Source organism: Cloeon dipterum, chromosome 3, assembly GCF_949628265.1.
Source record: "Cloeon dipterum chromosome 3, ieCloDipt1.1, whole genome shotgun sequence".
NCBI classification, from domain to species: Eukaryota; Metazoa; Arthropoda; class Insecta; order Ephemeroptera; family Baetidae; genus Cloeon; species Cloeon dipterum.
The window spans coordinates 6,727,991-6,750,415 of NC_088788.1; the positions used below are offsets into that span (position 1 = coordinate 6,727,991).

At 37.9% G+C, this 22,425-nt stretch overlaps 2 protein-coding genes and 1 long non-coding RNA gene across 5 annotated transcripts; 2 read left to right on the plus strand and 1 right to left on the minus strand.

The window, feature by feature from the left end:
* Nucleotides 1–3,429: 3,429 nt before the first annotated feature.
* LOC135940513 (uncharacterized) lies at nucleotides 3,430–5,591 on the plus strand. The gene is made up of 6 exons (XM_065485434.1): nucleotides 3,430–3,474; nucleotides 4,664–4,719; nucleotides 4,779–4,876; nucleotides 4,936–5,143; nucleotides 5,196–5,318; nucleotides 5,376–5,591. The coding sequence occupies exons 1-6, from the start codon at nucleotides 3,441–3,443 to the stop codon at nucleotides 5,559–5,561; spliced, it is 705 nt and encodes a 234-aa protein (XP_065341506.1). The 5' UTR covers nucleotides 3,430–3,440; the 3' UTR covers nucleotides 5,562–5,591.
* A 3,945-nt stretch (nucleotides 5,592–9,536) lies between these two features.
* LOC135941076 (uncharacterized) lies at nucleotides 9,537–11,438 on the minus strand. The gene is made up of 5 exons (XM_065486317.1): nucleotides 11,329–11,438; nucleotides 10,747–10,836; nucleotides 10,251–10,320; nucleotides 9,854–10,099; nucleotides 9,537–9,792 (listed from the first exon to the last, which is right to left on the minus strand). Exons 2-5 carry the CDS (start codon nucleotides 10,794–10,796, stop codon nucleotides 9,730–9,732), a joined length of 429 nt encoding a protein of 142 aa, XP_065342389.1. The 5' UTR covers nucleotides 10,797–10,836; nucleotides 11,329–11,438; the 3' UTR covers nucleotides 9,537–9,729.
* A 260-nt stretch (nucleotides 11,439–11,698) lies between these two features.
* On the plus strand, nucleotides 11,699–12,728 carry LOC135940244 (uncharacterized). Of its 3 annotated transcripts, none has more exons than XR_010574831.1 (4): nucleotides 11,699–11,840; nucleotides 11,936–12,069; nucleotides 12,147–12,322; nucleotides 12,410–12,728. It is a non-coding gene; the product is annotated as an uncharacterized LOC135940244 (long non-coding RNA). The 3 variants fall into 3 exon arrangements; XR_010574832.1 differs by having other exon boundaries at nucleotides 12,147–12,280; XR_010574833.1 differs by having other exon boundaries at nucleotides 11,705–11,840; nucleotides 11,915–12,069.
* Nucleotides 12,729–22,425: the final 9,697 nt, after the last annotated feature.

Below are 22,425 nucleotides of genomic sequence, written 5' to 3' on the forward strand. Positions count from 1 at the left end.
GAACTTTTTCTTGACACTTAAATTGTGTGATAAGAACTTCATTTAACTGGAACACTGCATAAGATTTAATTCAAAGAAATGATTGATCAGATGAATAAAAAAGATGAGAACTGAAATATCTAGAAAAACTTTTCAGTTCACTTTGGAATCCATTGTTAAAGAGATGTAACGCAAGAGACAGCTTTAAGATTGCAATTAATGTAAGGCTGATAGCAAAGTTTTTGCATAAAAAAAATTGAGAAAAATTACTTGCACGTGCAGTTAAAAGAAGTCAAGACATTTATGCTCTTGAACAAAATTTAACGTTACTAATTTTACAATGGCTACTGTCCCAAGCAAAAAATCAGGCATGGGAGGCAAACAAGTCGAAAATTTGTAAAATAAAATGACATAATTCGCTGTCGTAGCATACAACGGATGTTTCGGCCCCGCAGGCCTATCAGCAGCTTGTGGGAGTAGCCATTGCAAAATCAGTGGAATTAATGCTGATGAGAGTGATGAGGTCCGCAGGATCAAAAAAGCCGCTGTATCTTACGAGAGCGACTGATATTAATTTTATTTTACACCATTTTTGGCTTGTTTGCTTTCCCTGATTTTATGCTTGTGGAATTAAGGTAGTCATTAAAAATAATTAAAATTAAAATCGCAAGATTTATTTCTCATTAATTTAAAATTATAACCCTGGATTTAAAATATAAATTGTGCGTCTCCGAGTCCTTCTAATCACTCCAGTTCTAAATCAACAAAATATATGGTTTGATTTAAAAGTGAACTACCAAAATAAGCATAAAACCTAGTTTGCAACGCGATCGAGGAATCAAGCCAAAAACCTAATGAATGCATGGCATTTTAAAATAAATGTTTCCCATTAAATCTAGCTTAGAGCTTTAAATTTTAATCCGAATTATTCGTGCATGACTATAGAACTGCTGCTATCAAAACGAGAATAACCCTTCCAAGAACACTCTCCACGCTCGAGATGTAGAACTAATGCAGGACAAAAAGCGGTTCAAGTCATTGTTTCAGCGTGCGCAGGAAGTTGAAACGCAACAAGGGCGTGGGTATTTATACAATTGAGCTCTCGGGGTCAGAGAATAAATTATGTCAGCCACTTGAGCGCCGACTCCTGCGCCGAGCTGGCGAGAAGGGGTGTATATGTGAGGAATTATTCTATATTTCGAATCGTTTCGTTGCCATGTCGCTTCGGTTCGAAAGAAAACTGCAAATCCGATGCCCCGACAGAACTATTTTCTTCAGTTTTATGTGATTTCCATTAATCTACGTTTGAATTGACAGCGGAAAGATTATAAAGACAAAACCCGTAAAAATTATGCTTTGAGAGAAAATCCGTTTTAGTCAGGTATGTGCGGTCTCGTGCTTTTTTTGCATAGCTCGTCGTTTGGAGAAGAAGGCTGCTTCTCTCCGAATTTACCTTGTCAGCGTGCGCCGCAAAGCCCTTTTCTGATCCGCTCCCTACTCCCTAGGCTCGACGCACATAACAGAATTTGTTGCTTATCGTGGCACGACAGCTCCACCCTCAGGCCACACCAGGGGTGGATTTTCTTGCTCCAACAAGACTTTCCTCAACCACCTGTTTAAAGTGAAAGAGCTCTTTTCTTCAGAGAAATAAAACTCGATCTGCATATTAAATGCGCTTTAATTTCCTCTTGAATATTATTTAAAAATTTATGTAAAGATTTAATGTGACTTTGTGATAAATGTTTTTCAGCATTTTCAATTTAATTTAATTTTTAACTTTTATAAATAATGATACATTTTATTATTGATTTGAAATTTCAAAATTTGAATGGATAAAACATAACAATGGCTTTAATATATAGAATAGGCGATGGCGAGGGGGTGCGGGGTTAAGGGGCGGGGGAGGGCCGAGGATATTTCAAGCCCCCGAGGTTTTGCCCGGGGGCCCGCAGGGCCTACTCTTTTGTAAAACGCTTCCCTGTGCTTATGGGTAAAAAAATCACGACAATGGGGTGGTTTCGGCTGAAACCCGGGTGGGCGATGCAGACCGGTGCCACAAGGTGTGCAGACGTGTGCAAGAGCCAATCCGGCCCATAGGAGAATTAAAAAAAAATGAAGTTAAAGTGGGCCTTGTTGCGGCGTTTTTAAGGGGGCGGGGGTTACGGGTGTGCTGGGGAGATGAAAGGAAGCCAATAACCCGCAGAAATTTATGGCAAGTACGACGAACACCGGTTTTGGGCTGTAGCTGCAATACCAGCCGAGATATAAGAGTTTATAAGTCGAAAAACATGTATTTGGACATTAATTATTTTTTCCGGTGGGGCCGCACGCGGGCCTGGAAGGCTTGCCGGCCCGCCGCTTACTCTCATTCAAAAGAAAATGTAATATGCTACATTTTCATCTTTGGTTTCGTTCAGTGGCTCCAATAGCGCCCGAGATATAAAAAAATTCGTGAAAATTTGTGCTCGATTGCTCACCGCGGCGCGCAGTGAAATTTATTCTCTCCAAGAAAAAAAGCCTGTCTATAGTATATATTTGATGTGTGCGATGTGCGACACGACTCGTTGTAGTTTTGATAAGGCGTGCGTTTCGCGGTTAAACTCTCACACTCACTCGCGGCGGCAGCCTAAATTATTTGTCGATCAAAAACACCGCAGAAGCAGCAGCAATAGAGAAAAAATTGTTGAATATCACCTAATCATCTTCAATTATAATTATTTAATTCGTTATCAGCGCCTGAGATTATGAATCTATATTTCCCTACTCCTGAAAAACCAGCAATAATAAATTAAATTGTTGCGGAAATGAGCAAAAGCGAGTATCTGTCGCCATTGCACTCGCTGACGCCGTTTTATCCACATCAAAAGCCTTCACGATCAGGATTATCCATCTTAATTTCAAGCAGTTCCCATAAACAAACTGGTAAATTTAATGAAGTGAGGAAGAAGGACTAAAATTCATAATCTTTTGTGGAATAAACTTGATCTGCCACCACAGCGAGCGTAAAATTGTTCATATTCAAATTTAATGTTTATTTATCATTATTTGAACAAAAAACGAGTTTATCATGCATGTGGCGCGAGAATTGCGTTGGAGTTTTCCGCTTCTTAGAAAGTAATTGACGTCGAAGAACAATTTGTGCTGCTATCTGACGCGAGTAAATTGCTTTTCGAAAATTTTCATAGAACTTTTCTTGGTGGCAGCGATAAAATAGTTGTTATCGTGAATGTGCCTCGACCTCCCCCACGATAAACTTCCTTTTCTTCTTATTTTCGCGGAAAAAGAGAATAATGACAGTATAATTGCCTGGTAAATTGGTGTCAACTGCAGGTGAAATATATTTAAAAAAAAATAACGAGTCCTCAGAGAAACGATAAAAAAATATATATATCAGTTGCTTCCTCTGCTACTTAAGCAAGTGAAAATTCGCTACGGGCAGTGTCAGTTTCAAGACGCCTACGATGATTGTCCTTCTCGCCCTCGTCCTCTCTTTCAGTAAGTTTTTCCTTTTTTTTATCTGTTCCTTTGCTGTTGAATGTTTAGAACACACATAACTAGACGAGGGGTAAGCTGAATTTTTGCCTGGCAATATTTTAAACTTGAATTCTGATAGTGCTTAACATGTTGGGCCGCTATAAATATTCTCTTCTCCTGCACTCTTTAATTTTAGGCCCCCTTTCACCGGCGGCCGGCGCTGCATAACCAGATTCACGGCGGCTTGCGGCTGCCCACGTGACCTCAAAATTTGCTGGCTGGCGAGGTGAAGCGTGGCTGGCAGTGACCTCTACAAACCTAATCTTTTCTAAAATATTTTTCTATCTATCACCGGGGTCCGAATTGCGCTCTGTGTTTGTTCTTGCCGGTCAAGTCAATATAGCGTCGAAAAAATGAAGGCCAATCAGGAGCTAGTCCAGCGGCCAATCGGAAGCGTAAAAAAAGTGGCGTGCTGACCTAATAATTTCATTTTTGCGAATTTTGTTACATTTGCATCAGCCTGATGTGCCATCTAACTAACGGACGATTCGCCAATTATGCCGGGCTAATAACCTGTTAATAAAGAAATAACATTGGATTTTACAATGGGCCCATTTTGAAGCTGTGCAGTAAACTATTGTGCATCTTAAGCATGCGCAGTATGCTCAGATCGCTTCTTAAATCTCACAGGGAGGCTGAAATTCATCACTGCGCATGCGTGACCCACATTAAATTCTTCTGCGCAGTATCGTGATTCCCACCTGGGGGCCGGGTGGCGACCTGTGTTGATTCCCGCCAGTCAAAAGTCGATATGGCGTCGAAATAATGGCGGCCAATCAGGAGACAGTCCAGCGGCCTATCGGAAGCGTAAAAAAGAGGCGTGCTGACCTAATAATTTCATTTTCGCGAATTTTGTTACATTTCCATCGGCCTGATGTTCCAAATAACGGTCGATTCGCCAATTTCCGGGCTAATGAGCTGTTAGTAATGAATTAACAACAATGACGGTATTTTCATGGTAAATTTCTTTTTACCTTTGTAACTTTCCCGCCGTACTCGATACCAGACGCCATATCTGCGCGCTGCGTGAATCCAGACCCCGGTGCTATCTATCATATTGAGATTAATTAATTTGTTTTGTACATTTCAACGCGCAAGGAATAATCATTCAAAGGCTCAAGCAATAAAAACCTGTGCATATTAATTTCAGTCGCTGGAGGTGAAGTTGCTGTAACACCAGTGGATCCATCCGCTTATCCTTATGTCGTGAGTGTCTCCTTCATAATTTTAATCTCTGTTCGTTTTCTAACCTTCAAAACTGGCAGGTGAAAGTGGATTTTCTTGGTATTCCTGAATATATAACCGAACCTGCACTGATGGTTAGCGCTCGCTATATTCTGGCTTCAAAAACCGCAGACACCGAGTATAGACATAATCCCTTTTCCCTTTAAAAGGCTTTAGTCGAATGTTTATTATTTACAGACCAGCAGCTTTGAAAATCACCGACCAGGCGGGCAAGGTTCGGTCTGTGTTCAAAGTTACGCCGATTTTGGACGGGGTCTTCACCTACACATATCTGAAGGTTTGCGACAAATTCAACGGGAGGACGTATCCCATGACGGCATCCAGTTACAACGATTTGTCCTCAGACGTTCCAAACTCTGAAATGCTTTTCTACTACAATAACTCGGTATGAATGAGAATTTCCCTTGATTTTCGGAATTCATTCGAATTCGTTGCAGCACGTGCTTCAAAAAGTTCCCGCCACGGTGATGAGCACTGCCAACTGCACCATCTCATCTGGGGGGTCCATCAACGAAACAGGAATTTGCGTCTACCAGGACACCACTCCGGGTTTTTGCTCAGTGAGTTTAGCCATATCAAACAGGATTCATATTTAAATGTTATGATACAACTTGCAGTTCTTATCAAACTCATCCGACATTATGCGTTGGCCGTTGCTCTCAATCAATGGCCAACCTCAAGGATTTTTAGAATACTACGGTTGCGATGCTACCATGACCGTCACGGATGATTTTGATTTCAACAACATCGGCTACTACCGTTCGGATATCATCGATGTCATCCCCTTGGTGACCATCAAATAGACTCCAATGGAAAATTCCCGCAATAAAGAATTAATTGTGAAACAGAATATCTCTTTTGCTTTGATGCACACAATGAAATTCAACCATTTTTTTGCATGAAAAAAAAGTTATATTTCGTCCTGGTCCCGATAAAATTGCGCAACGTTCAACAAAAAAACACCCAAATTTTCATTGTCGAATTGATTATTGACCTTTTTTCTGTGTTGCAAAAATCGAAAATCAACCTTTTTGTTGGGGATACTGGGAAAAGGCGCTGCCACAGCGATATAATATATCTATTTGAGTAAATCTTCTTATGGTTCGTCTTTCCGAATCCAAAGTCATCTAAAAATTTGTATCTAATATTTGATTTCATTGATTATATACCCTGACAACATGCGGCTATCCTGACCAAACCTATTTTTCCTTGTAACATTTAATGTGTAAAATGTTTGCAATGTAACGGCAGTTCTCCCGTTTGAAAAATAATATTTGGTAGACAGCGAACTTGTAGAAAAAAAAACACAAAATTTACAATCCTTCCTTAATTTTTGAATGAAAAAATAGCGTTAAAACTTAAACAGGGCTAATATTTTCATATTTCAGCAATTCATTTCCTCTTGAAATTGTCATCATCTTCTGTGCCTTAAATTTATTTTCTCTGGCTAATTTCTCAAAGCAATCTTGCCTTTCTTGTTGAAACGTTCGTATTATTTCAGCTTGATTATTCCATTGTGAATTTGCTTGTGGAAAACAAACAGCAGCAAGCCGCACGAGCAGCCTCGGCGTTGATTGGTTTTAATTAGCTGAGCTGGATGTGCAGCAAGCAGCTTTTAATGATATCGCGCGCTGTGCAAGTTTTAATGGCTCTGTTTCCACTGCTGCTGCCGCCCGCCGTCGAGAGAGTGAGAGAGTGCTTTCATTAATAAAGCCAAAAGTGACGCTCTCGTCGGCGTGATTAGCATGCCAGCAGCAGCAGCAGCCGCCCGCCCGCTCTCTAATTGATGAATAATCATTATATTTCGAAAAAGCTGCTGCTGCCGGCGACGCACACACACACACAAGACCTGACATGCGGGTCTGCCTACACACGCGCTCCGCAGGCGCTGGCTGGCTGGCGAAACATTGCTGTTCTCCTTTTGTTTGCCTTTTCAGTTTGCGTTTGTTGCGTCAAATCTCTGAGTTCTGTTTTGCCGCTGGCGGATCATTCCATGCGGATGGAAAATTGTTCGAATGAGGTTAATCTTTTTATAGAAATATCGTCCGAGGGAAAAATGAAATTCTTTTTTTATAACAACAACAATATACATTTTTTACGCTCTATATAATTAACAAGGTGATTTTATTCAACACAAATATACTTTTACATGATAAAGGTAGAAAATGTGACCAATTTAAGCTTAAATGGGAGTAGATTATTCCAAAACTTTGTATTGGGGAACTATTTGACTAATTTATCATGATTGAAAACAATATTCACATTCAAGGGAGTGTAAAATTGTAAAATGAATTTAGGGTGATTTGAACTTGTTACGTTCTCATTGTCAGTAAAAAAATTAACAACAAATTGGCGCTCTTTATGAAAATAATAGTTTGAAAAAATTAAAAAATATTTTAAAAATAAATCAAATAAACTAAAGTTCTGCTTTCTGGGCTTATTTAAAACATATTTAGAATTTTGTTTTGAATATCTTAAAAAAAAAACACTTTAACCAATAATTGCAATATCATAAAATTTGAACATAATCCCAAGCGAACAAAAACTGGACTTATAAAATTTTTGTATTTAATCTTTCTGGAGACGTCAAAGAAAATAACGGATTGAAAGGATTTCATTCAGATGAAACTTAATGTAGTAAAATCTCGCATAAACTTTACCTTACAAAAATTAACAAGCCTAAAATTCCATCCCAAATTTTAATTAAATAATGATAAACAACAGCAAAACTACTGTCTAAAATAAAGCACCAAATTCCCATAAATAAGAAATTTCAATGTGCTCCCCAGTTTTAATTAATTAATATTTTTAACAATCTACTCACCAATATAAAATCATTGACTCTGGCTTGAAAATAACCTGCTAATAATAAAATTTATCTCTTTCCCTTTTAGGGTGCTTTTATGGCAACTGAATGTCGGACGTGCTGAAGTGTTGGTGCTGTCAGGTTTCTTTCTGCTTTTCGCCTGGTGGAGAGCTACTTTATTGGAACATGTCCGAGGGTCTGATCGAAAGTACTGATATTTCCTCGGCCGCGACCTCCACGTCCTCACTCAGCAGCTCGAGTGGCTGCTTCAGCATCTCGACACAAATGAACACGGACAGCGGACGCAGAAGCAGCGCTTTCGGTCGATGCAGCTCAGAAAAAGCTTTTGCTGCACCTTTTAAATCAAATTCCTGGCAGACAAAATTGTATTTATTTAATTATTTGTGGTTTCCTTATGAGGCGGCGCCTTGATGTCTCGATTAAAATATAACTTTTCTCAAAAACGGAATATTTTTCAGGACCCCCCATTTGAAACAAAATCCTTTTGCATCCTTTTCCTATGTTGAGATGTACGATAACTTTCCCCTTTTCTGTTATCAATAAGCTTATAATTATTAAGTCAAAGTCCATTTTTTAATTTAAAAACTAGAAAATTCAAAATAAATTATTACCTTTCATATTACCTGCATTGTTTTGGAAGAAAATAACTTGCTAGGATTTTTACTACCATTTTTTATTCAATATATAATTATTTTGGTGGAACCTTTAGGTTGAGCCTCGTTGATTGGAAATATTTAAACACTTAAACTCCACCTGTCTTATTTATTATTCGAGTTAGATTTTTATCTATTCTGTTTTTCTCTCTCACAAATGATGACAATAAAGAAAAACAGGCTGACATCCCATTGAAAAGAATTGCACTCAATAAATAGTTATCTGTTTGAGACAAGAAGAATGAATTCTGGCCATTCCACCATAAAATTCAAGTAAACCCTGGAAAAATATTACTTTCTTTCAGTTTCAAAGAGGACCGAGTAAATTTTCTCCTAAAATCCAGCGTAAAATTGCTGTATTAGAGCAGAGCAGCCTAAGCAGATGAATTTCCATTCAGTGCACGCGGGGCAAAGGCTTTTTAATAATCCACACGATGAGAAACGAGCCGAAAAATCGCGCGTCAAGAACTAGCTACTCGCATTTCTGACACGCGCGCGTTCAATTTATGAGAGTGGAAACACCTGCCGAAGAAGGAGAATGATGAGAAGAAAAGTCTTGGCCGACCTGCTTTCCAGATCAAAAAACTGGCTGCAGCATAGCGCTTTGAAAACGCGGCCATTCATAGCTGAAAGAGAGCGAGAGAGCGAGCAAAGTTAAGGGGTTTGGATTTCCTTGATGCAGCCTATAATAGCCTGGCCGGCTTATTCGGACGAAATGGAAAGAAAAGCAGCTAGTAGTGCATGCGGATCGATTCGGCGGAGCGCGGTGCGAGATTGAAATCTGCGGCTATTTGAAGCTCGCACAATGCCACAGTTTATTACCCCCTTCAAATGATCCTTTTGTTAAAAAGGAAAGAGCCAAAGCCTTTATTGCTCGCCTACTTTTATTTTACGTCGGCACATTATTATTTTTTCTTCGGCCGCAATTTTCTAGCACTTTCGCAACACTCCTTAATCGAAATATTTCGCGTAAAATGATTTTTTCTGTATTTCTAATTAAAAATTTACATCAAACGTAATTTACTCATTCTCTCTGGGCAGTTTTTGAGCTGTCAAGCTTTAGTGTGGCAGAATATTATTTCGAAATTAGACCTGCGCTCTGCTGGCGCGGTTTCGGGGCGTGGTGCCGGGAATGCCAGGATTTGAATTAATTAATATTTCAGCCGACGGATTAGGCGCGCGATTGCTCCTCTCGTTTGCATTTAAATGCGAGACCCAGCATTTCCCCCCTTTTAATCAACTTGCAAAGGTAAAAATGCGCACTAGGTTGGTTACAAGAGAGAATAATTACAATTGCGTCACAGTGGAATGTAGTTTATTTGCTTCAGTTTGAGCTACGCTTACAAATAAAAATCAGCCTTTTTTAGTTTTGGAGTCAAACCTCGCCAACGAGGATTAAGCGTATCACACATTAGACATTTCGTCACTGAGCACAATTAAAACAGGCATAATTTTGCCAACACGGCTAATACAATTAATTTGCAATTTTCTTCATTTCATAACATTCTGCGACTCCATTTGGTCTTCAAGTCTCAAGCACTCGAGGTCAACGTCCTATGCACGGAACCACAAAATAATATCATGAAAACAGTAATTTTTATTATTTCTGATTTACCTCGAGTTTCCTTTTCAGGTCCCTAATTCTAACTGAGAGAGTGCTGTCGATATTTCTGGCCCTCGACAGCGCCTCGGCCAGGTCAGTGTAGTCCAGTTTGTCGTCAGGGTAGGTGACAGCCTCGTTGTACCTGACGCGGAAACGGTTGAAGTAGTAGTAGCGGTGGGTGAGCCGCTGCTTGCTTGCCTCCTCCAACATCCTCACCAACTCTGTCCGCTCCATCTGCGCGGTGAGCAATTTCCCAAACTGCGGAAAAGGTGAGATTAGTGCTTGAAACACCTGCCACTGGATGCAGTTACTGATTGTTTGAATATTTAGGGAGTTTGCTTAATACCACGCTCCGTTAAAATGCAATAAAAGGCTCGAAAACTTATAAAACTAAATACAAAATTCGTACCATTTCCTCTTCATGGTTGTCAAGGTCTTGTTGAAATGATATATCACCATTATTCGCCATCGTGCAACTTCTGAAATAATAATTTCCAGTTTCAAAAAGAGATTTTTTTAGAAAAAAAATTATCTACGTCTAGAATATACTTGTTTGCAACATATTTATGTGACATATTGGCAATACAAATTATTTAACTAGTGAGAGCAACACATTTTAGGGTGTGTTTTGTAAACATAAAATAATTTAACTTAAAAAGGAATAGCTTTGTAAAAATAATCACTTTTTTAAGATGTTTTTAAGTGGCAAAAAATAATAATCAGAAATTGTTTCTAGACTTTACAATAATTGGTATTGAAAGAAAACAATAATTTCATTCTTAAAGAGCTGAAAATAAGGTTTAAAACCAAATTGTTATAAATCGACCACTGGATTTTGAATTTATTGCAATATTCCAGGCCTCGATCAGCAACATTGGCAGTAAAATTCGCAATATTATACTCACATAGATCTAGTTGTCCACTCACCACGTGGGTGCCTTTGCCTGAGCGTCATCAAGTAAATGATTTCTTAAGGGATGGGGCGCGGTTCGCACCTAGGGATGTGCATAACACTGATTATCGACATTTTCTGGGAATTCTCAGACTGTCAAATGAGTCAGAAGTGTTGAAGCATTTTGATTTGGAACACTATCTCAAAACCATTTATAATATAATAAATTTTTTTAATATCTCATGGTAAAAAAGAAAATATCCGGATTTCCCGCAGGCTTTGGCACCTGCAACGCCCACCTTTCAAGATATTCTTTTACAAATTAAAATCACATGTACCCATTATACAGAAAAAATCAGATATTTTGATATTTGAATTCATATGCATTGTTCCCCAGTATCAGAAATGTGGAAATATTTGAGGGCCAATAATAAAAAAAATGGTTCCAATGTCAACACAACAACAAAATTCATAACAAAACATTTGACACAGGATTTCAATTAAAAATTGGATTTGGCGATGATTTTTGAGCCCCAAAATCATTTGATTTGGCCACTAGGCATCAGTTATTGCAGAAAGTAATTGGATTACTTACGTATTTGGATGGAAATTCGAAGAATTTTGCAAAAAATTCTTGCAAACAGCACGCACGAAGAGGAAAATCTTGCCGCGCTTGGCGTAATCCCCGCTCCCCGCCAACACAGGCTGCAGGCTGTGTTGAAAATCTTGAGACAGTGACACCAACCTCACCAAATAAATACCCGGCACGAAAAATGTAAAAAATTTACGGAAGGACCGCAATCTTGTTTTAAATAAGTATAAAATTGTTTTAAATATGCCAAGAAAGAGAATTCAACCGAGAAATTTGTTTCTCTCCCTAAATAAAAATATCATTGGGACTGTTGTTTTTCCATGGTTTTGGTGGTAGCTCTTAGACAGAACTCAACACATGAAAAGGATGGGATCGATGGGATAGAATTCAAAACAAACATTATCATGTATTTTTTTCGGGATTTCTGCGTATTTAAAATGCAGTTTTAAAAAGTGACAAGTGATCAAAACAATAATGAAGGACTCCTGGTGGAATTTTTCGGTGCAGACTGTGGAGTACGTATTATTTACTCGCTAAATTCCGCGTTTATTATACATTCAGAAACGATATCAATTAAGGCTAACAGCAGGCTATGTAATGTTATTTCCAGGGCTCACAATCAGAATGATGGCAGCAATTTTCGATGGAGTTAAAACCTTGGAATGCTGAGGGAATTGGTGAGCTTCCGGCAGTTTTTGGAACCATAAAAAAATGGACGAGCAGCTGATGTCTAAATCACAAAAGGTAAAGTCAAACTGCGAATCTTGTGATGTCGATAGATAAATATCTAAAAAATTATTAATAAAGCCTGTTCATTTTAGGCCGTCCCGTGCACTTTTGGATTTAATTCTGCGTGGCCAAGGACCGATAGAGCAGTGTTTGAAAATTTCACCTCGACTTGGAACCACAGGATGAGCTGAAAATGGATTCCCCTCTGTATACCAGCTGCAATTGGGTACTAATTTTCCCAATCATTAACCTAGGATGGCGCCCAAAGGTGCTTTAAACGTAAATTTATCTGAGGAAGCTGAAATATTTGCTAACAAGGAGAGAACAATAAATATAATATCTGTTTTTATTACAGAATTGTTGCCGAATGAAGACGATAGTCCGAAACTGGAACTGATCAAGGCATAAGGCTTGGTAAAGTTGGAGAAGCAAAAGGACATATGAGCTAGCTTGATAGCTTCATCTCTCAGCTGAAGCCTAAATGATGCAGGATTTTGGTAATGTTTACTGTGCCCTTGTTGGCTTCATATAGTGAGACTGAAAACCAGGGCCAAGTTAAAAGTAATTTTTTGGGGAATGATTTGAGGCACTTAAGCATTTAAAGAATAGCTGATTATATTTTTGAATTAATATAAGAAGAAAATAATCATAATAAATCTATTTTCCTTCGTGAAGCCCCGGAAAATTTTATTGTTAAGCAGTTCCAACTAAAACACGTTAAAAACATAATATCATAGGCGAAAAATTAATCTGTCGTGTTGTTGATGGTGTGCAAGTGCCCATATTTCACTTGAAAACTCATAACATTCTAAACCTTGCAATCAAGTTGTTAGTTTTAAAGTTTTAAACATCCATTCTTGAAACTGTTCATCTTTTGAGAATTTAAATTTGCACTTCTTCATTGACAAACCATCACATTGATAAATAATAATCCTATTAACTACAAAACATAACGCGTCTATAAATCATATGAATATTTTTAATAATAATTATGATATATTGATGGCCGAAGCGGCAAGCCACAAATTTGAAGATCGATAGCAGATTGTTTGTGACAGCAATTTTAAGCAGATTCTTTTCCTCATTTTCCATGGCAACCAAGATAACATGAAGGGCATAGATCTTAGTGTTCGCCAAGTGGTATTTACCAGCATGGTATTTAACGGTAAATACCACCAAGTTTTTACCAGGTATTTACCAGGAAAGTGGTATTTTTAGCATATAATAAATTAATAATTAATTAAATAGTTGAAAGTGTGCCCCGGAGCAAAAAAATGGCACTTGAAACTGGTAAATACCGCTGGTATTTACCACTGGTATGGTAAAAATTTAAAACTGGTATATTCCGAACCCTGATAGATCTCCTCTCTGACAGGAAAGAGCTCAAATTGAATCTCCATTATGCACATCTATAAATTTAAGAAGAACTGAATGGCTCTACTACTGAAGGTACACCTGAGCGCACTCACTCCCAGCAACCAACCATCAGACGTTCCTTCTCAGCAAAACTCTCATCTCACACGTTGGATCTTTCTTTAGGATGAAGTGATGCTCAAAATTGTTTTCTGTCAAGGATTGATTAGATTAGAACATTTATTAGACACCTACGGCGTACAGTAAGAAATTTGCTATATTAAAAAATTTATAAAGTATGGAAACACTGACTTAATATTTAGCAGCATTGAACAATTTAGAATTATACTTCTATTTTTATAATTGAGCATTTTAATGTCATACATTATTCATTTTACAAAATTGGCATTTACAACTGACAGAAATATCTAGATGGAAACGTTTCTCTTTACACATAAGGAAATGATAACCATAGGAGGAGTGTCTCGTAAAAACATTCCGATCTTTACAATAAGAAAGCCACAAGTTCTTAATTATTATTGCTGGCAGGGTTGCTTCACCACTGGTTTTTACCACCTAATTTTTTACCAATTTCTTGCGCAAGAAATAAAATAAATAAATTTATTCCATTATTCACTTGTGAAAAAGATTTTTTTTTTAAATTGGCATCAATTTATAAAAAAAATCTGACAATTTTTAAAGTCGGGGTCGATAGCTAATAATTAGAAAATTATTGAGCACTGACTTGCAAACATTGCCTGCAGGAAACTGGTAAAATTGGGAGAAGCCGCTTTTTACCACTCCTTTGCATAATTTAAAAAAAAATCGGGTGTTCGCAACAGCAGTGATAGCTGGTGTGCTGTGCTATCAAGGATTGAAGTCATTTTTTTTAATTTTACACCTTTTCAATGTTTATCAATTAAGCATTTTAGTGTACTGTCGTTTTGCGGTATCAAGCAAGAGGATGCATCATTTACTTAGATAGAACTAAATTGTTTTCCGCTCCCCCGCAGCAAGGAGAGCAGAGATGAAAATTAAATAATGCGCCGCTTCCCCGAAATGCAATTGCTATGTTCGGCAAGAGTTTTTCCGACCGATCATTGGGTTTTAATCTCCTTACTCTGCACTTATAGCGTTCAGTGGCCGAGCTCAAAAAGCACTCAGAAAATGCTCCCATCTTTTACTATTTAGCGCTGAATCCGTGTCAAAAAAAGATAAATAATGCCTCATCCGGCTTGATTTGTTTTCTACCAAGTGAAGCTCAAATTTTAAGATTTGGTGGAAAAATATCAATTTAAATTATGAACTGCCATTCAAATTCCAAGAAATAAAGCAGAAATATTTGATGTTAAATAGCTAAGAGAAGAAATATTCCTCCAGCAATATCTTTTAAGTGCGGCATTAGATTTGAGCCAGCCAGATGATCAGCATCAGGATGACGGGGCTTCCCCCTCCGCTGCAGCTGCATCTTGAGCTAAAGAGGGTGGATTCCAACTTTTTACCTGCTCGCCTCTTCACCGCAGCAAGGCCACCGAGCGATCAGTAAACGCTCAGCAGCCAAGCGCAAAGCTACACAGCAATTGTGCGGCTATCATCGTGTGAGTGTATTTTCCCTTAATTTTTTCGAATATTATTATAAATATATTGTTGATTTCAAATCTGATAAAAGTCAGACTAATACATATTCTTTGAAATTATACTTCATTTTTTCTCTTAAGCATCAGAATTCATGCCTCACTCTTGTTGCTAAGCCCGCGCGGAGCTGCTTTTAAAATATCTCGAGAGAAGCGTCACCCCCACCGCAGGCGGCAGGCAACAGAAAAGAGAAGCCGCTCCTTTTATGGGCCGAAAAGCATCAGATTCACCGCGTCGCACGTTATTTCCAAACACATGAAAAATAATATTTCCTCGGAATTTACTGAGTATGATAGAAATGATCATGAAAATTACAGACATAAAATATTTACTCCCCTTCATATGATAAGCTAAATAGCATCCCTTAAAATATATTTTAAATACTAATTGCTCGCATTGTTAAGGCACTCTCAGGAGTGTCAAAGCAATGAGAGGTATTTGAGCAGTTCGGAGATCTAATACTGGCTACCCAATGTCAGAGATGGCAAAAAGTGGTTAGTTTAGTGACTCGAATTGCTCAAATTGCTCAACGGGCTGGGAGGCGCACCGGCGCCGACTCGCTACTTGCTGCTTTGCACCTTTCCAGCATGCGTGATTTGGCTTCACGGGACGAATGTCTAGCGTTTCAATGCAGTCCTCGGTGCGGAGGCAAGTGGCCCTTGAGTGGGCTGGGTCCCTGTGCGGCCTGGTGCGCCCATCTTATCCGTTCGCGGTGTTATTGGGACCCGGGTTTCAGCATTCGTGCTAGTGCAGTGCGCGCCCTTCCCGGTCCTCCGGTCCTCGGACAGGGATAAAAAGAGCAAAAAAATATGAATTTATTTGATTAAATAAAAAAGTCATGTACAACTGTATTTGCCTTATTAAGAGTATAAAAACTAATCGCAATGAATGAACTGCGGAGTTGTTGCTCCTATTAAATGTGCTCCTGTCAATATTACTTAAAATTCAAGCGTTGATGTCTCCTCGCAGAGAGAAAAACGCTAGAGAAAACAAACATAATTGCCATAATTGCACTCACAAAGAAATAAGAAAAAAATCAATCGTTCAGATATCTAGAGGAAAAAATTAGCGCGAAAACACGGCAATTTTTGCTTACGCCATTTATTCTCAAATATCACACATATTCTTTCACTCCGCTAGCTTTGCACTGCAAGTCAGGGATGAGAAAATCTCACCCCGCCAAATGTCACTATATATGTCTGGGGTATCAAAGGTCAGTTTTTCGCACCACACTGCAGTGATATGCGGCGGGGTGAGATTTTCTCATCCCTGACTTGCAAGTGTGCCAGTGATCTTTTGCAAACAAGACACTTCTCCCATTATTGCCGAACTAGGCGAACGAAGAACGTATTCACAAACACTCTACCTTCAATAAAATAGAACTAAAAGACGAGTCAAGTATAGGAACAACCCACATATATTAAAATCCCTTGCTCCTGCTTGATAATTCACAACGAAATTGTTTCAATCAAATTTCCGTGGACATCACCAAAAGAATTAACAAAAATAACCAGCCCGTTGGCTCGCATTGCTAATGCATTCTCTGGAGTGTCAAAGCAATGGGAGGTATTTGAGCAGTTCGGAGATCTAATACTGGCTACCCCATGTAAGAGATGGCAAAAAGTGGTTAGTTTAGTGACTCGAAATGCTCAAATTGCTCAACGGGCTGGGAGGCGCACCGGCGCCGACTCGCTACTTGCTGGTTTGCACCTTTCCAGCATGCGTGATTTGGCTTCACGGGACGAATGTCTAGCGTTTAAAGAAAAGTCCTCGGTGCGGAGGCAAGTGGCCCTTGAGTGGGCTGGGTCCCTGTGCGGCCTGGTGCGCCCATCTTATCCGTTCGCGGTGTTATTGGGACCCTGGTTTCAGCATTCGTGCTAGTGCAGTGCACGCCCTTCCCGGTCCAAGAGGACAGGGATAAAAAGAGCAAAAATAAAACAATATTTCCGCTAATTCTGTGACGTTTGAGGCTCCCATCTCAAATTCAAACAAAGTCTCGCCTGAAGCCCAGTCTAAGCCAGTGCGTATGAGAGATTACAAAGTGTCTGAAACGTGGAAAAGCGTGTAAAACTGTTTTATAACGTCTTCTGTTTGGAGCACTACGCGCGCGTTTTCCTCGCAGCTGTTTTCTTGTTTTTTAGGAACGCGTCAACGAGCGGACTGGAAAAGTTTCGCAATTCTATGACGGAGCAGTTCGTGGGATTTAGAGCGCGTATTCTTGGCGGCGCCTCCGGTTGGAGCTCAATTTCTTCAGGGCTTTTGACTACAGGAATGAAGCCGAAACGTCAGAGCTTCATGAAACAAAAAATGGTTTCCAAATGAAACCAATTGGATTTCGTCGCATGTCTGAGGTGGAAAAATAAACCGAACAATAAAAACGAATTGAAATTGAAACTTGCCTAATTATTCCATGCATCTCACCCGGAGGAGTCCAGAATACAGTCAGAATTGATTTACTTCCAAGTACGCCTTTTTGAAAAGCCAACAGTGCTGTAAATCGTTCTGATAGCAATGTGCCGTGAAATTAATCGGCCTGAACATGAGCCTGCGGACCTAATAAGTCGCGGCCGCCGGCTGCTTCCCAAGAACCACACCATTTATTAATAAAATCGGCCTTTTTTTCCTTAAACTACACAACGCCAATTTTATACACAAACGGTGTGGTTCTCGGTTAGGCGGTCGCGCCTGTCCTGTCCTGTTCCTGTTCCAAATTTGGATTTCCGGTCCTGTCCTGTTTCTTTTTTTATTTTAAATTTAATTCCATTTAACAAATTGATCTTTTATTAATTTTTATATCTGTTTTTTGTTTGCTTTCAATTATTTGAAATTTCCCCATTTTAACAGATTTTCAAAGTTATTGAATTGTGTCTGTTGATATATAATTGCCTAATTCCTCTTTATGAACTAAACGGTAAAAATACTATGCACCCCGCACAAAATTTAATATCCGACAAAGTATTTCCAAAAAATGCTTAAAATGAAAAAATTGCAGAAAACCCCGAATAAATGTTATTTTTATACAGTAAATTGATTCGGTAAAATTTTAGTTTGATCGAACACCACTGACTATAATTAAACAGTTGTGCTTTTTAAAAAATATTTTATAGCCAAATTGTAAACGCCGTGAATAATTTTTAGGCTAAACAACCAAACGCGAATTTCCTTGTTGCAAGAAATGGTCAATATTCAATTCGACAATGAAAATTTGGGGGTTTGTTGCACGTTGCGCCATTTTACCGGGGCCAGGACGATATAAAAGATCAAGAATGGAATTGTTTTGAAGCAAAATTCCTGTCTTGTCCTGTTCCTGAAAAATATTTTCCTGTCCTGCCGGAATTCCAGGAAAAAGCAGGAATTATTGTTTCCTGTTTCCATTTCCTGTCTTGAAATACGCTCTACGTTGGAGTCTCTTTCGTACTCTTCACATTCGTATTGCTGCACTTTGCACACACTGTGTTACACTTGTACGCTTTGCGCGATTTAAAGTGGAATGGTACAGGACAACAATTGAAAATTATTTGAGTATGTAGTTGGATGCCACAAACAATTGATCGATAAACAATTTGTTCAACAATTTGCGATAGTAAAATAGTACCTTCCTACAGTAGAAATTCAAATTTTGCCAATTTTCTCCCAAATTTACAGTTCTTGGCATATTCCGATTCCTCTCGTCGAGATCTGTTCAACGGTGTCTGCCACTTATTGGGGAAACTCTTGGTTTTGAAATTAAATCGGATTTCAAGTAAGGAGACAGCCATTACCATTTGAAAAGCACGCTAACTTTCAAGCCAATTTTCTCAAAAAATTACAGTGCTTCTTAGGTTAATTTAGGCTTTAACTGAATACTAAGGGATGATTTTAAGCATTGGCAACAAGCATTTTCCAGACTTTTGCAGAATCATTCCCCTTTAATAAAAAAAAGAAATAAGGACAAGGGATAAATGGGAATCACGATTATTAATCAATTTACCACATATATATACTGTTATATAATTTTAAAAAGATATGTGTTTTCTGGTTGTGATGCATTTGTGGGGATTAGTCATTTTAGAAGGTCTCACGGTTACTATAATGATGGTATGAGGGGGTTAGTGAATGATCATGATGATTTAAGGTTCAGTGGTAAGGTTAGGCGAGGGATAGATTGCAGGAAAGGTGTAGGAGCGTCCAGAAAAACATACGCTTTCGGGAGAATAGAACTCTTAACTCGCTGGGTTGGTAGCAGGTACACAACCAACGAGCTAAGCTTTTTCTCCTCAGGGGATGATATTTTTACCTTGTACTTATAGCTGAAAGACGCTTCACCCCGCCCCCCTTGCAACCGGCTTCATTGTCACAGTATCAGAGAAGTCAGGAGTCGCTCAAGACACCTTACTGAGATTAATTTATTGTTCCCGCTGCATCTGTCTATCACAATGACGTTAAGTTAATTTATCTTATTAAATTCTAATAAAAATAATCAAATTTGGATCGGTTGAAAGAGGTAAATGCCTGAATTTAATAGTTAGCAGGGAAACATACGGCGATGTTTTTGTCAGTATGTTGGATTTGGGATTTGGGATGATGTGCTTATTTAAAATTGTCAAAATTGTGGAATTGGACTTGAGGGCACTTTCCGCCACTATACAAGCTGAAGTATCAAATTTAATGTTCCGTACGTAAATGCGAAGCGCGCCTTTGCTACAGCTTCACCCCCACCGCTAAAAAAGACTTGCATCTAAATTTCATCTCTCAGAATCTGGATCGAGAATTTGGGCGACATAAATTCTAACTGGATTTTATATAAAATGACTAAACCCAAAACGGGGTAAGAAATAATAATTGTTGTTTATTTGTCCATTGGTTAATGTGAAAGTATAGTTTTCTATTGTAATTTTGTCCGTTAATTATATACGATGATTGTCACGCCAAGTCCAAAAATAAAATAAGATGAACATTATGCACTAAAAACTGTCCATGTATAATTATTTCTCCTCGATACCCACAATATGAATATGATAATTTGAGGTAGATTTTAAAAATCTCGAAATTCTGAGCAGTTTCAAAACTCACTATATAACGAAAAATGATGGGCCAAAAGCACATAAAATTATCAAGGATTTGTACCTTGCTAGGTCAGCAGTTTGCCAATTAAACATAAACACCCTTTTAAATGTAAAAAGTATTTTTTTCAATAGAACATAGAGCAACATATCTTCTTTTCTCGCTTTTTATTGCTTTTCCATTTCAAATTTATAAGTGTACTGGTTAAAGTGATTTTAACGCACGCAATTCCAGAATACCATTTAAACATGCCGTGAACCACCACACTCCAAACCCTCATCTCACAACAGGGAGATGTATTTTGTCAGAAAATACGCAGAGCTCCTTTTCAGTGTGTAGCGAGATGTGTTTTTGTTTTCCCGTGTGTGGGGCGCGACCTCAAGCAGAATAAAATATGCGATTTCCTTAATATTAAGAAGGTTGTTTATTAAAGTGAATTATTTAGGAAATTAGGCAGAAATAGTTTACAACAATTATAACATCATGCAAATAGTGTGTCAATAATATAACAAGAATTATCACAGTAAATTTAGTCTTACCCCGGTAAAGTCTTCGGGTCTAATAATTACAAAAATCAAGTATTAGCTTCTCGCTTGATTGTTGAGTGGCTCCTGGTCTGTGAGCGTGATTGTGACCGGTAGTGATCGAAGGTGAGCGGTCAGTAAGGAGAAGTACACAGTGTAAATGAGAAGATCTTAATCATACAATAATAGCGACATCTATACACATGGACCGAAGAGGAAAAACACAAGCATAGATTATGTAAGAGCTGATACAATTTCCAGTTTTCTCACATACTATGTTAAATATTTTACAGAATACCCACACCTATATTCTGGATAAATCAGCGTAAAGTTTGAAACACCTTTCCGGTATTTCACCCAATTTTAAATTAATTATTTTTTGCTTCTCCATGTTCAATCCCGCGACCAGTATAAAGTCAATACAGAGGCGAACGAAAGGAACGGGAGAAATATTATAAATCTTTCTTATAGATCTTTCCCTGAATCGCTCCGTTCTCGCTGTTTTTATCGTGCCCGAAATATCCGAGATAATTATGCATTGCCTTGGTATGTTTCAGACCCCGCAAATTTCAGATTTGTTATAATTCTTGTTTATTCTGCCTTGTCATAAATACATGAAATACTTGGATATAAAATAACAAATTTTGTATGAATAGTTTTGAAAAAAAATAGAATAACATGAAATATAATTTAGTATTTTCCCTGAGTTTTTATTTTAGTTGAAATACTTTTTAATTACAAGCTTTGCAAAAGGTGTCACACTTATAATGCTGTGAAATCGCCTAAATTTCTTTGTTCTGACCATGCCTCACAATGAGAATACAGTCCAACTCGTCGCTTGTTGTTGCCTGTATACCTGCTTTTATTTAAAATCTCGAGGGAGGCCTCGTCGCTGCGGGAGGTGGCCAGGTGGGTGACCGAAAAATTTTCAATAGAAAATAGCAGCTTTATTTTTCTCCTTCATAAAGGACTTGAATAAAGCATTCATGTTGTCGTCCCACACGCTGATTCCAGAAAAAAGAAAGGTAATATTTCACCTTTGTTTGGAACAATGGAAAAAATACCGACTTATTCCTCTCCTTGATTAACACTAAATATTCTCTTTAATGATACTCACGTTAACGGGGACAGAATATCAAAAGTTTTGGTATTTTTACTCTTGCATTTTTGTTTGCGAACCTGTTCTCCAATTCACTCCAATTCAAGCATGGGATTTATCCAACTAGCAACAAATCTTTAAAATTTTAAAATAATGAAAACATGCTATTACATAAATTAAATTCAAATTAATGTATTTTTATTATGTTTATATTGATAATGATATTTTATATTAAATTTAAAGATAATCTAAAAATACAAGTCATTCTGCAGAGTACATGTCTTAATTTAAAGGCTTACAAGTTAATTGATCAAGAGAGAAGAGAAAGCAACGTGACACTAAATTGCTTATAAAAAGGATGATGTTAAAATATCCTTGCAATTAGAGCTAGTTATCATATAATTGTTGGATATTTTTATAATGAGACCATGGAGGTTCACTTCAGAGAAAAGCTTAATTTTATGGACTCCAGAGGCTGAATAATTAATAGTAGAAAAGATTTTTACAATTAGATCCATTTTAAATTTCATAAAACGGTTGCAAAAAAAACGTTTTGACAAAGGGACATTCAGGTTGAGACTGAAAATAATAATTTAGTTTCTTAGTTTTGTCTGTGGCTGTTCTAAATTTTATAATCTGTTTATTCAAATTGTGATTTTTTTCGTCATTATATAACATGCAAGTATATGTGTTGTTTTATTTGATCCCTGAATATTT